Source organism: Catharus ustulatus, chromosome 4 (assembly GCF_009819885.2).
Source record: "Catharus ustulatus isolate bCatUst1 chromosome 4, bCatUst1.pri.v2, whole genome shotgun sequence".
Classification (NCBI taxonomy): domain Eukaryota; kingdom Metazoa; phylum Chordata; class Aves; order Passeriformes; family Turdidae; genus Catharus; species Catharus ustulatus.
In genome coordinates this window covers 4807693-4820592 of record NC_046224.1, presented here as the reverse complement: position 1 = coordinate 4820592, position 12900 = coordinate 4807693, and the positions used below count along the sequence as shown (strand labels likewise).

Below are 12900 nucleotides of genomic sequence, written 5' to 3'. Positions count from 1 at the left end.
GCCTCGGTAACCTCTGTCTTATCACACCACGCTTAAATCTCCAGCAAATGGAGTGGTTTGATAAGAAGTTTAACCCTTCATTTGGAAGGTGAATTCCCAACCCTTATCATAGTATAGGGAAGCTGGATGAGTAAACTCTGAAAACTAAAAGAAAGATGGATTTCCAAGGATTAAACCACCAGAAATTAAAGAGTAAGAGCCAAACTCTGCTGTTATCAATAGTAATGTTAATTAAAATTGCACTGCAGGACAGGACTGGCTAATGGCCTTTGAATTTTTGTGAATTTTCCTCTCTCATCAAATCCAGACTTTCATAATGGATTCTGCCCATTCCTCCAAGACAAGGGTAGATCAGGTCCATCCTGATTTCACATCAAGATCTCAACAGTCACTTGTTTGATCTATCACTGAGTACCCAATGAGACAGAGCAGAATGTGCTTTTCCAGCTCCTGTCCAACACCTTCCCTTTTTTCAAAAGCAGCTGGGATCATAAGGACCCTGTTGTACCTTTGCACTTATCCCAGTCCCAAATTGTCCTCAACACCAGTTTGGTGATGGTTGCCTGAGACCCAAAGGGACCCATCCCACCTGGGAGCCCAAAACACGCAGGGGCAGCAGCTGGGCTGCGATTCAAGGGACAGGGAGCACACACTGGACAGTGGGGTTACACTAACATGCAGTCCATTTATTTTTGAGGGTTTTTTTCCTTTGTTCTGTGATTTATCTTTTTTTTATCAAGCCACAATGCAAACATTGCTTTGGCTGTCAGCATGAGCGCAGAGACACACATTCCCGTACCCGTGGTAACTATGTAATAAATACCATCCAAACAAATGCTAAGGAAAATTAATAATGAAAGAAAAATATTCCTTTTCCCACCCCAACCACAAAACACTGTTAAGTCAACAGAATTTAATCTAGTTTATTCTCCAAAAAAAAAAAAAAAGGAGGAAAAAATATGAAAACAAAACAAAAAAAAAAAAGCAGGTCTTATCACTAGCAGTAAATAAATTTGTACAACCATTCAGTCTGTATAATAGGATGAAATAAATCTACATCTTTCTTATTTTGGTGCGTTGAATTATACATACAAACAACAATTACAGGAACTTGTTCACAATGCGTATAGACCTGGAGAATGGCTATCTGAAACCCCCTTGTTGGCAATGTCCGCATGTTAACACTGATTGCCTGACACCATTGGTACTTCCTATGTAAAAGGCCCGTGGCCCAAAATGAATGATCTCCCTACAGGTTTTATTTATTTAGTTATTTAGTTAGTTAGTTAGTTAGTTAATGCATCATCAAAACCGTTCTAGCCAGCCCCCTCCCCCTCCCCGGAAACGAAAAAAAAGAAACCAAAACAAAAACCAACAAAAAAAAAACCAAAATGAAAATAAAATAAAATAAAATAAAAGGAGAAGACATGACTGGCAGTTGGTCCATTTGTTCGTACGACCGCGTTTCCTCTTGGTCTGCATTGTTTGTTTCTCTGGTTTTTAAATTGTCCTCCCATCTTCTTTTTTTTTCTTTTCCTTTAAAAAAAATTCTCTCGGAGTCCTTCATGCCTTTTTCTTTACAGCTCCTCAGATGCAATAAAGTCTTCCTCAAATGTACAGTATTTCTTACAATATAAGTTATATGCAATGTTCAGCATTTTTTATTTTATTTTATTTTATTTTTTCACAGCACTAGAGATCCTGTCCAATAGGGAATGCAAGTTCTGAATGGCTTATTCACAAATGGTATCCAGATTCAGTGGGTAAGAATACATAGACGCCATAGTGAGTTCCTTTAAAAAGTGGCAAACATCACTTTTTTAAAACTTTTTTTTTTCATTTTTTCTCTTTTTTTTTCTTTTTTTTTCCTTTTTTGGGCTTTTTGTAGTTTTTTTCTGCATTTTTAATTTTTTTTTTTCTCTCTCTCTCTTACGCCTTCAAATAACTTTTTTTTAAATTTTTTTTTTTTTATTTCTTTTTTTTTTTTTCCCCTCCCATTTGATTCGGGACGTCAGACCCATAACCACATGCCTGCAAAAATGCAAGTAGTATATAAAGTAAATCTCATTTTGAGACCGTAAGCATTCAGCAGGGGAGTCTCTTGCTAACCCATGGCAGTGACCATACTGGAAGGGTGGTGAGGTCCGAAGGAGAGGCTGGATGGAGGATGCATCGGTGTCGGTGTGGTCAGCATGTGGCTGGAGTGACTGAAAGGTGAAATGTGGCTGATGGAGGACATGTGTCTGGAGAGGGCGGCGGGGTTAAAGGAGCTGCTCTTGGGAAAGTCTTCAAGGTTGTCATGGACCTTTTTGCACTTTTTGGATTTGCTAGACATCTTTCGGTTTCTGGTCTGAATTCCTTCTTTCTTCATAGTCAGGGGTCTGTTAATCTAAACAAAAATCAATTATTTTTTTTTGTGCTTCCATCCCTTCTCCCCAAATCACCGTGGGATCCATGTACCCCATGCCCCAGCCCAGCAGGAGCAACTGGTCACAGCCCCCCTCCTCCCCTGCACACACCATGTGCCATGGCTACCCCACCTCTACATTTCCATCCCAAAATTCAGATCCCTTCAGGAAACACCAAACTTGGTGGAAATTTCTGAGGACAAGACAACAGAAAATTGCTGGCAGAGCCACACAGGAGCAAAACATACCCAAATAATTCACAGCAGTTGAAAAATTTCAACTATCTACACATTAGGTAATTGCACCGTGTTTAGGTATGAAACCAATCATTACCTCCTGGAAATATTCCCCACAGACACCGTCTCACCCTGAGGCTTCCTGTCTGATCTAAAACCATTAGCAAGAGCTGCTGGGATCTCAAGTGTTCACAGTTCCATTAGGAAGCCAGGTAACTCTTCACAAATGGGATAGATATTTGTCTTATTTTTCTTCTTTCCAAAGATTTCGCTCTGATCATCCTTTCTGGTTTTCTTTAGTTAATCTGATTTTATTTCTAAAGGTTTCTAGGTTGGTTTTGGGTTTGGGTTTTTTTGGTTTGTTTTTTTTTTTATGGGGGGGTGGGGTTGAAACAAGTATCTTGTTGACCAGCAAAGCATTTTCTACATGCATAAAAATGTATCTGTAGGGAAAATAAACATTAAATTCTCCTCCTGAAACTACACAGCATCCATCAGGGTTAGGAAATGGTAGCAAAGGATCTGTTGGACATCCTGTAAGAAACTTTTATTACTCTTATTATTCTTATTACTTGAGGCTGCCCTGTGCAGGGCCAGGGGTTGGAGTTTGATGATTCTGTTGGGTATCTTCCTACTCAGAATATTCCATGATTTTGTGATTCTATACTGAATAGAGAGCCAGGATCACAACATGCACTAGCTCAGGTGACATGAAACTCCCACAAACCACACTTGAGAAGGGATTTATGCCTCCAATGTTCCTGAACAAACTTAAAAATCTGGGCTTGAGAATGTAAATGGGTCTTGCTCTGCCTCCTCTGCAGGATTTCACCTATATTGCTCTGCCTCCTCACCTATAGCAGAAGGCAGCAAATCACCCTGAGGCTGAACCATTTTTTGTAATAAATGTGAGCATGTGATGGTGCTGATTCTACAAAAGGGAGAAAAAATGGATGCACTGTCCACCAGGATCTACTGTTAAGGACAATTAAAAGATGTCCCTGCATGGGTCCTCTTTGCCCCTAAGACCTTAACACAAGGGACAGAGCACTCCCTTCTTCCATATCCCAGCAGTTTCACTTGTTGCTCTTCAGCCCCTTTCTGATCCCTTTTCACAATATGGGAATCATTCCTGGATTTCTCTCCCCAGGGAGGCTGGGATAAAATCTGTTATATGCAAAGATGGAATTATGGGGAGAGGAAGGACCAGGCTCATCTCTGGTTTAGGCATCCCAGAGTTTGTCATTCCAGTCTGAATTTGTGACCTCAGGCTCTTCCTACCAGCAGTGACAAGAGCCTTCACCTCACCTAAAAATGGGTGAATAAAAGGCTGATTCCTCTGCCTCTGGATAAAGGGAGCTGGAGAGAGCAGCCCTGCTTGCTAACAGCTAAAGGTAGGAAGGAAGAATCAGCCCAACAAAAGCCACGTGGCAGCAACAAACAAAATTTAAAATGTTGTGGGTGTCCAAACAAAACATAACCAGCTTCTCTGGCTTTCTGTCCTCAGTGAGGGACTGAGGATGCACACACAAGCATAGCCCTTTGCTCCAGATAAATGACTGGGATTGGAAAGCTTTGCCTGGCCTGTTTTAAGTTTTTAACAGGCATGTGTTGCCCAGGTTCAAAGCCAGGAAGAAGTCCCAAGTGAGCCCCACCAGGCAGTAGCATGAGAGGAGGCCAGAAGTGCCAATCCCTGATGAACCCAGCTCAGATTTGGGGAAGTACACCCAGACCCAGCTTCAAATCTGTATCATGACACAAAGGCTCAGGGGCAGCCAGAACCAATTTCCAGTTGAAGCAGCAAAGTTTCAAGCTTGAGAGCTGGTTGTGGCAAAGTGACATAAGCCTGGTGGTGGGACTGGGGTTGTGCTGGGTCTTGCAACAAGCACAGGGTCCTGACCCTTGGTGGCATGTCCCACAGGACAGTGAACACCTCCCCAAAGCAGTATCTCTCGTGTTCAACTCAGTCTCTGAGAGTAGGATGTCCCAGCCTATGATTTGATGTGAAACTCAAGGATGGGAACACTAGCTCTGTGTCAGGAGGGTGGCAAAGCCATGCCAGCCCCACAGCTGGGGTCAGAGCTGCCATGCAGCTCTGATGTGGGCTGGTCACATCATCTCAGTATGAATGGTGTCACACTCCATGAAGGCACCTAACCCAAGAGCCAAAGAGATAAGGACTCAGATAAATGTCAGGAACCAGCACAGTCAAAGCAGCAAGCTGAAAATTTTTTCCAGTGACTTCAAAGACCAGTCACAGCAGGGTTAAAGTGGTCCCCAAAACATCAAAGCCAAGGACCCATCCCTGTTTCTGGGGTAGAGAAATGAAAGACCCGGAGGGAAGACCTTCTCCGTGAAAATTAATTCTGATAAAAATGACAAACACATGCTAAATTAAAATTAAACCAGCCCAACGCATGTATATGAAATTCATTAATTTCAGATGGAGCCAATTAATTATGGGCAGGAATTATGCTCTTTGTTTTATCATATGCAAAATACTGACTGCTCTGCTCTTGGGACACATAGGCCTGCTTTAGGGTATTGTGAAAGGGGCCTTTTCTGATTAATTTTACCAAAAATAATGGCAAATCACTCACTTCTGTGGGCCCAGGCCAGCTTGTTGTGCACCTCCAGCAAGGTACACTCCCACCCATCCCTGAAGTGTGCAAAGGCTCATCCCACTTCTAAGGACTAAAATAACAAGGATGAGAACCTCATATTCAACAGATCAAATCCAGGGGATAGTCTTAACCGTTATAGGTCTGATCTTGCTCTGCCTGAAGACAATGGGATTTTGCCATTGACCTCAATAAGGTCCTGTCACTGAAGTGGATTTATCCTTCAGACATAGTCATTACAATGTTGGGTTAATCTTCCAGGCTGGCTGTATCTTAGAAAGCACTCTGGGATGCCACGGGATGAAAGGCACCGTATCAATGTGAAATATTAGTCATTGTTAATACTGGTGTTAATGGAGCAGCCTCTTGTTGAAGTCAGTGGGAGCAATGCCAACAGCTTCACTAAATGCACCCCAAGACTATTATGATTATTGCTTATATCCTACTGACAAATGGGTTTGCTTAAGCTGTGGGAATCAACAGTAAAACAAACTGATACAGCTCCTTGAAAAAATTAACACCATGGGAAAAAAATCAGTTTTTTCACTGCAATCATTCCCGGTGTGGACATAAAATCGGGGTAAGTTTCAATATCAAATCAATCCATTTAAATATCCTAATGATGTTAAGATCCCAGAAAATTTCATTAAACCCAAAGAAAAGAAAAAATGGGGGGGGGGGGGTTGGATAAAACAGCAGACAGGAATTTGCTACAGCCCAGCCTGAAACAGGGTTAAGTCAACTTCCAAGCATCCAAAGACCTTCCACTGGCACTGGCACAAATTCTATGCTGACAGCTGCTTGTGAGGGACATGCTACAATCAACCTCTCTATTTCTGACTCCTCTCCTGCTGGAAATCAGGAGATAATATACACACAGGGAACAGGACCACACTTCTCACCACAGTCATACCTAAATACTTTAGCAAATATTTTAAGAAATTTTTTTTTTAATGGATCTACCCACTCATATCTGGATTTTAGTATCCTTGCCTGGTTACTTTGCTGCACACAGCAGCTCAGTCCTCTGGGGGTTTCCTTTAAGCAGGATCCATTAATGGCGTTGCTCATAAGGCAAGATACTACTTGACTTTGGTAAGTAGCTGTGCTGAGCTTTTAAGCAGCTGTTGGTGTTTTTAATGAATATGAAAATGGTTCCAATGTGCTCAAGGCCTGCCTCATGTCACAAATTTCACAGCTGGATCGGCGTTTCCCTAAACAGTGGATCTAGGGGTCAATTCAGGCCAGCTAGGTTTGCAGTGTCAGTGCGAAAAAGAAAAGGATGTTCTCTTGCAGGCACATTTCTGGAGATCCTCAGCACTCAGACATCATTCTAAACTCTTCAGGGGGAGATTTCTCCAGTCAGATGTCTACAATGGAAGTGGACACATCAAACTCATCATCCTGCCATCTTTTGGGAACTACGCTGTCTTCAAGGGGAGAAGTCATCCTACTGAAACACAGGCATCCACCAGCATCAACTGGGAAGAGCCTGTTTTCTTCAAAGGGCTTTGCTGGCTACAGGAGGAGCAGCTCCTTAGAGGTGTCCCAAACTACACAATTTAAGTCCTACCACTGGTGGTTACAAGACAAAATGGAAACAGAGCACAAGCATAGATCCCCCCTCAGTGACGCTGGCTGACCTTGCTCCCTTCTTGCCAAGGAAATAGCAAGCAGAATATTTTCTCATGATATTCTGAGAGTTTTCACTCAGGGTCCAGCCCGTTTGTTTTGCAGTGATCACACTGAGAGTTTGATGCCAAGCTTTAGTTGCTACATGAGACCCAAAGCGTGCTGAGACACCTGCCCACTAAAAAGTAAACACATTTTCCTTTTTTCCAAGAGAGGTGCCTCCCATGAAACAGGTGAAAAATTAGTCTGGGTGTTTTGTTGGGGTTTTTTCTACTTAATCCAAACCTGTTTACTCATCCTAAGAAACCAAACAGTTTGAAACAACAAATGGAAGGGACTGAGATACCACAAGGGTTGGATGCCCCATGAAACCCGATAAGTCTTTGATGTGTTTGCATGGGTGGACATAAGGGCAAAACATAGCCCCAGATTTCCAAACCAAACACAAAGCAATCAACCACTAGTGGGAAAAAAAAAATATATCAAAGCAGAGAAATTGCAAGTCTTTTCCTTCTTCTGACATAATAATTATTCTAATGCCACATGTGGAATGAGAGGAAAAGGAGCAGCCTTAAGTCTCCCTTATTAGCAGTATTATTCTGTGGAAGACTTTTCAGGTCCCTTTAGCTCTTTCCCTGGGGCACATATCCCTGGTTCCTGCAAGCTGGCTTTGCATGGAGATATTAGATTAAATCTGCCAGCCATTTCATTTCATTTCTCCTTCCCTTCCATGACAGATGCTTTAAAATTCACATCACAGGTTGAGCAGACTCTGCAACCCGCTAACTAAATCAAGTCCTTTTTTGGTTTGGGACTCGTTTGCATCAACCAGCACAAACACAGGGCCTAAATAAATCATCTTTGGGGACAGGACAAAGGCAGCCACAAACCCAAGAATGATCTAAATAGAGTCTGGCATGTATTTCTTTTTTTCCAGAGTTTGTATTTGCTGGAGGAACCAAGCTACGCATAGGAGGGGTATCGGCTTGCAGGACAGCGTGTTGTCTTTTCCAACTCTCTGAGCCCAATCAGCAGCAGATAATGTCTCTCTGTGTTGACCCACCCCTCCTTTCTTGGCTCAGGCTTTGAAAAGCTCTAACATTACCCATGGACAGCCTTGTTTCATACCTCCCCAAGTTGGATAAGCTACGTTTGAACGGCTGACGACTCATCGCTCCAAACCCCAAGGTCCCCAAAGGGATAACAGAGGTCTCGGCACCACCCGAGACTGGAAATCCTCAAGTTAAGGAAGAGCTTGGATCATTGAGCACCGAACTGAGGCCCCATTTTTGAATATTACAGTCACACTTACATTGTGCAGCTTGTAGTAGAGCCCACAGGCATTACAGACGGGATCGCCGTTGGCATTTCTCCTCCACAGGGTGGTAGTGGTGGTCTGACAGTTTGCACAGGACGTGCCCGCCCTCCTGGCTGCAGACTGCGGGAAGGGGGGAAAGAGAAGAAAAAGAGAAAAACACCCGTGTTAAAAAAAAAAAAAATGCAATCAGCAAAATTTCTGAGAAAGAAAACATCAACCCTGCAAGACTGACGCACATCAGCAGAGGCCTCCAGAAACTGACTTGTGAGAACAAATAATAATTGTGAAAAAAAATCCCCAAGGTACTTTAATCCCAAATTATATGTGAACTGAATCAGGTGCCAAAGGGCATCCTAAAAGTGAGTCTAAACCTCTGATAGAACTCATCAAAATTAGCAGCGCTGGCGCAGCCCATTCCAGAGGGGAAAATGTTATTTAAATGCCAACATGTCTTTCCATCTTAATTCTCCCAGACCCCCCAGGGGTCTAATTCTGCAGTCAGGACCTGAACTGGCAGTTGCTGGAGTCAAGGGCGTGAGTCACTCTGGCTGGGGTGAGAGCCGGGTGGGCAGCTGCTCGCCGGCCCGACCGCAAGCACAGCCCGGTCCCGTAAATTCAGCTCAGCTTCAAAGCAGACAGGCTCCAGATCGGAAATAACACTGTGGCAAAGAGCTAGAATCCCAACTTTTTAATTACACCCTCTTCTCAGCCCAAACCTTCATGTTTATTTAAGGATTGGTAACAAGCCTGAAAGAAGAATTTGCCGTTTCATAAAGGGGTAGGAACAAGGAAAAAAATCTACGTGGCAAAGTGTATACAGAAGTTTTTTTTGTTAGCTGTGATAATGACTTAGCAAAGTCAAATTCAGTAAAGTTGCTCCTCTTTCACATGCATAAATTCGTACTTATCATTTAAAAACTGTAACTTTAGCAAACAAATTGTCCTTCTGCCACTGAAGGAGGAACAGGATTTTTCAGACTGCTGTGTGAGCGCGGATGCGTGTTTGCGTGTGCGCAAATGCCTACAGCTACTAAAAAAAAAAAAAAAAGACCTTTAGATCCCCATCCTATCTCTTCTTCATCAATATGACACGGTCCCAGAGCTCTGATTTCATCCCGATGCGTTGCTTTCAATGGGACTGCTCATGTGCTTAAAGTTAAAACATGTGCTTAAGCGATTTGCCAGATCATAGAAATGCTTGGCACCTTGCAGAACTGAGCCTTTAATGCTCTCTTTTGTGCTCTTACTGTTTCAAATTTACCCCTCACCCCACACAGTCGCACACTGTAGAACATCCAACATTTGGAAAAAAAAAAAAAAAGAAAATACCGCATCTTTGGATACCGTACAACAAACCCAAAATGCAAACATGGACACTGGCACAGCCTTAGCGTTAATACCAACTCTTGTTAGGTCATGTTGCAATTTTAATCATAATTGAATGCGGCGTAGGTGGAGAGAGGACGGGTTGGTTTTGCTTTAGATAGAGGATTTTTTTTTTCCTTTTAATTAGACAAAAAGGACTGTCTAAAAAATAAATAAGACAATGCCCATGAGCATGAGGAAGCATCACAGAGTGGCTGATCTGACAGCAAGTGGCTCTCTGAGGATGCCCGTAGGGACAGTTCCATTTTGACTGACCATAAACCACTCTGAACCCAGCCAGTCCCAAGGAGGCCTTTAGCTGACTTCTCTGTGCTGATGACAAGCAAGGAGCTGGGGACAACACATGAGACTTGAAAAAATCCCAGAGCCAGCAAAGGTGAAGCATCCCACCATGAAGAGCAGAGCCCTGAACCGATGCACGCACACCTCCTGACCACGCCGTGGACCCAAACTGGGTTCCCTTCAAAATCACCAGGATAATGAAATAACGAATGTGTTCCAAATGCAGCATGGAGACAACAGCTTGCAAAGCCAGGTTCTTGCTAAAGAGCTGGAGAAGAGTCTGGTGCTCTCTGCCCCCCAACTCCTGACACTCGGCACACGTGGCTCGGAGGGGCACGAGGCTGGATTGAATCTCTTGGTGGCAGCTTTCCACTTATCAGACCCAAAAATCAAGCCTAAGGAAATTTCTAAAAACCAGTGATATTTGACTCAGCCCACACAGGGGAAACATCCCCTTTGAAGATATTTGGGGTTTCTACACGGCGCTCGCCGTAATTTCTCTTACAGCAAGCGCGTTCAAAAGACACGCCTGGTCACCACCTCGCTGCCTTCAAACAAACTCTGACATTAAATAAGCAAATAAATCACAACATCTACTCTAAAACCATTTCCAACTACTGTGTTTCACTTACAAAAATTCAGCATCATTAGCCGAGTATTTTAATCTCTTTTGGTCCCAGGCTGCACCTTTTATGCTGTACCAACTTCTACCGGAGACACGACAGTGGGCAGGAAACAATGAATAATAACGCTATTGTAAAGCTCCCAGCAATGGCATCCACTGACGCTAATCACCGACTAGGTCTGGCCATGTCAGTAATGGGATGACTAATTAGCTGCCCCATATCATCTATAGGACCAAAGCCCATGGCACAGCTGCCAGCGAGCAAAGGCACAACTTCAGAAGCGCTAGCAGTGATGAGAAGGTGAAATTGAGGAGGTTGGAGGAACCAAGTACTAATAAAGATGCTTAATTAAGGGGCATTTTTAGTGTCTGCATTTACCCACAAAGCTCCAAGCATCATTTTCCTAAAATAAGATTGCAAGTGCACAGGCCTGCTGAGAAACTGGCTGTAATCCTTCCAAAACCAGCTTGGCTTGACATGGAAACGGAGAGCTCTGCATTGCATGGGCAGGGAATGGGAGAAAAACTAAAGGAAGGTTTTATCTCAGCAGTGATGAGGCTGCCACTGCCTGTGACAGGGACAACCTCCAGGAGGGCTGAAGACCTTTTAGGCAGTGATGGTGTGGTACCACCTGCCTGTTCTGGATCCCCCTGCCAACATCTCCACCTTCCCCCTCGAGATGAAGCAGAGCCCTTGAGGCCAGCAGGACTTCATCCCTGTCACCTAAAGGACACCCTCACAAAGACACTCATTGAATTTAACAAGGCTTGGGCTGGGTTCTCACCATCCAAGAATTTCTTTGCCTCCTCTCTCCCACCCATCAAATCCTATCATTAGTTTCAGTGCAGTTGTGATCAGAGCCTATGAAACCGGCCCCAGGTCACGCAGGAAGCTTGTGGCAGAGGGAAGGAGCTGGATCCCCACCCTGAGCCTCCATCCACAGCCTTGCCCAGCCCTCCTGCCTTCACAGCAGGAGAGATCCAATCCAGCCATAGCCACACACACATCCACATCCAGGCACAAAAAATGCAAACCCAGGCCCAGCTCTGGTGCCTGCAGACTACCTTTTTTTTTTTTTTTTTTTTTTTAAGGTTAGCAAGGGAAATAAATATAGGTGCAAATGGCACTAGGGATGTTTCTCTTTCTTTTTCTTTTCTTTTTCCCAGGTAGTGCTGGGGGGAGGTGGGGGTGGGAAGTAGAAAAATCAAATTTCACATTTAGCAAAGGCTGCATTTAAAGAAGGGGAACTTTTTTGTAACTTTAACTAAAATGCCCGAAGATTGAAGCGATAATGCAAGACAAGGTCTCTCTTTACTTCTTTCCTTTCTTCCTCTTTTTTTTTTCCCAAGAACGACCTTTTACTACGTATTTATTTATATAGTTCATTTTACATGTGCCGGGCTCAGGGTGACTCGGGACATTCTTTCGTGGTTCCATCAGACACTTTTTGAAAGCTCTCCCCCTCTTTCCAGCCGCTTTCCTATTCTGCCTCCCCCTCTGCTTGTTTGGATATGCTCAAGCTCCTGTGTGTTTGGACTGGGGAAACGGAGCTGTTGTTTAGGAGTTATCTCCAGGGCTCAGATATCCGGCAGCTTTTTCCTAGGAAGTTAACTTTACACATAAAGAGAGAACGAGGAAAAAAAAAAATAAAGAAAACGAGGGCTGTGTGTTTAAGACAGAAGGGCCGGGGGGAGGAGGAGAAGAGAACAAGTGAGCTGCCCAAAAAAAAAATCAAAATTCCAGCCTGCACTTCCCTCCCTAGAAAGCTTTTCCTTTTTTCTAACAAGGCTGTGAAAGATGAGAGAGACAAATATTTTCCTATACGGGAAAAGCCCGTAAAGGAGGGCATGGAGAGGTTTCACACACAGGAAGTTTGGTGGGGTAGAGGAGCAAACCCACATCTTCCCCAAAACTCACATGGCCAGACAGAGTTATTGCTGATACCCCTCACAGTGCAGCCCTTCCTGGGAATGCACCCTGCAAATGCTTCCCAGAGCCAGAGGGAATAAAGTTGATACAATTTTTGGGTGTCTCACAGGTGAGGAAGCTGATCCCGACCTAAGAGCTGCGAGCACCTTCAAGGGGAACACGAATGAACCAGCCCTGTCCTGCCGGCGGGGTCTGGCCATGCCAGGCACAAGCCTCACCAAACTGGCCAGATCCATCCATCAGCTCAGAAATTCCACAGAGAGGTGAGAGACACTTTTCTTCCACATTTTGTGCAGCCCCCAGGAGCCCTTCCACGTCTTTAATCCTGACAAAACCAAATGTGCCTCAATTCGAAACATTCAATAGCTTCCCAAGAAGGGACCATAATTTTTTCCCCCACTTGATATATTTTTTCCCCTTGTGGTCTGTCTGATTATTTGCCAAATACACTTTAACACATTT

The 12900-nt window shown here is 43.8% G+C and overlaps 1 protein-coding gene across 5 annotated transcripts in view; it reads right to left on the bottom strand.

Moving 5' to 3' along the window:
• Window positions 1-660: 660 nt before the first annotated feature.
• The window catches only part of GATA3 (GATA binding protein 3), a 28526-nt gene continuing 16286 nt past the window's right edge, over window positions 661-12900 (bottom strand). For 4 of the 5 annotated variants that reach the window (XM_033058620.1, XM_033058617.1, XM_033058618.2 and 1 more), the window contains exons 5-6: window positions 8210-8335; window positions 661-2389 (exon numbers count right to left, since the gene is read on the bottom strand). In XM_033058620.1, coding sequence (XP_032914511.1) covers window positions 2105-2389; window positions 8210-8335 — 411 coding nt within the window. In that variant the 3' untranslated portion in view covers window positions 661-2104. The remainder of the gene's footprint in view (window positions 2390-8209; window positions 8336-12900) is intronic. The other variant, XM_033058621.1, reaches the window with a different exon arrangement.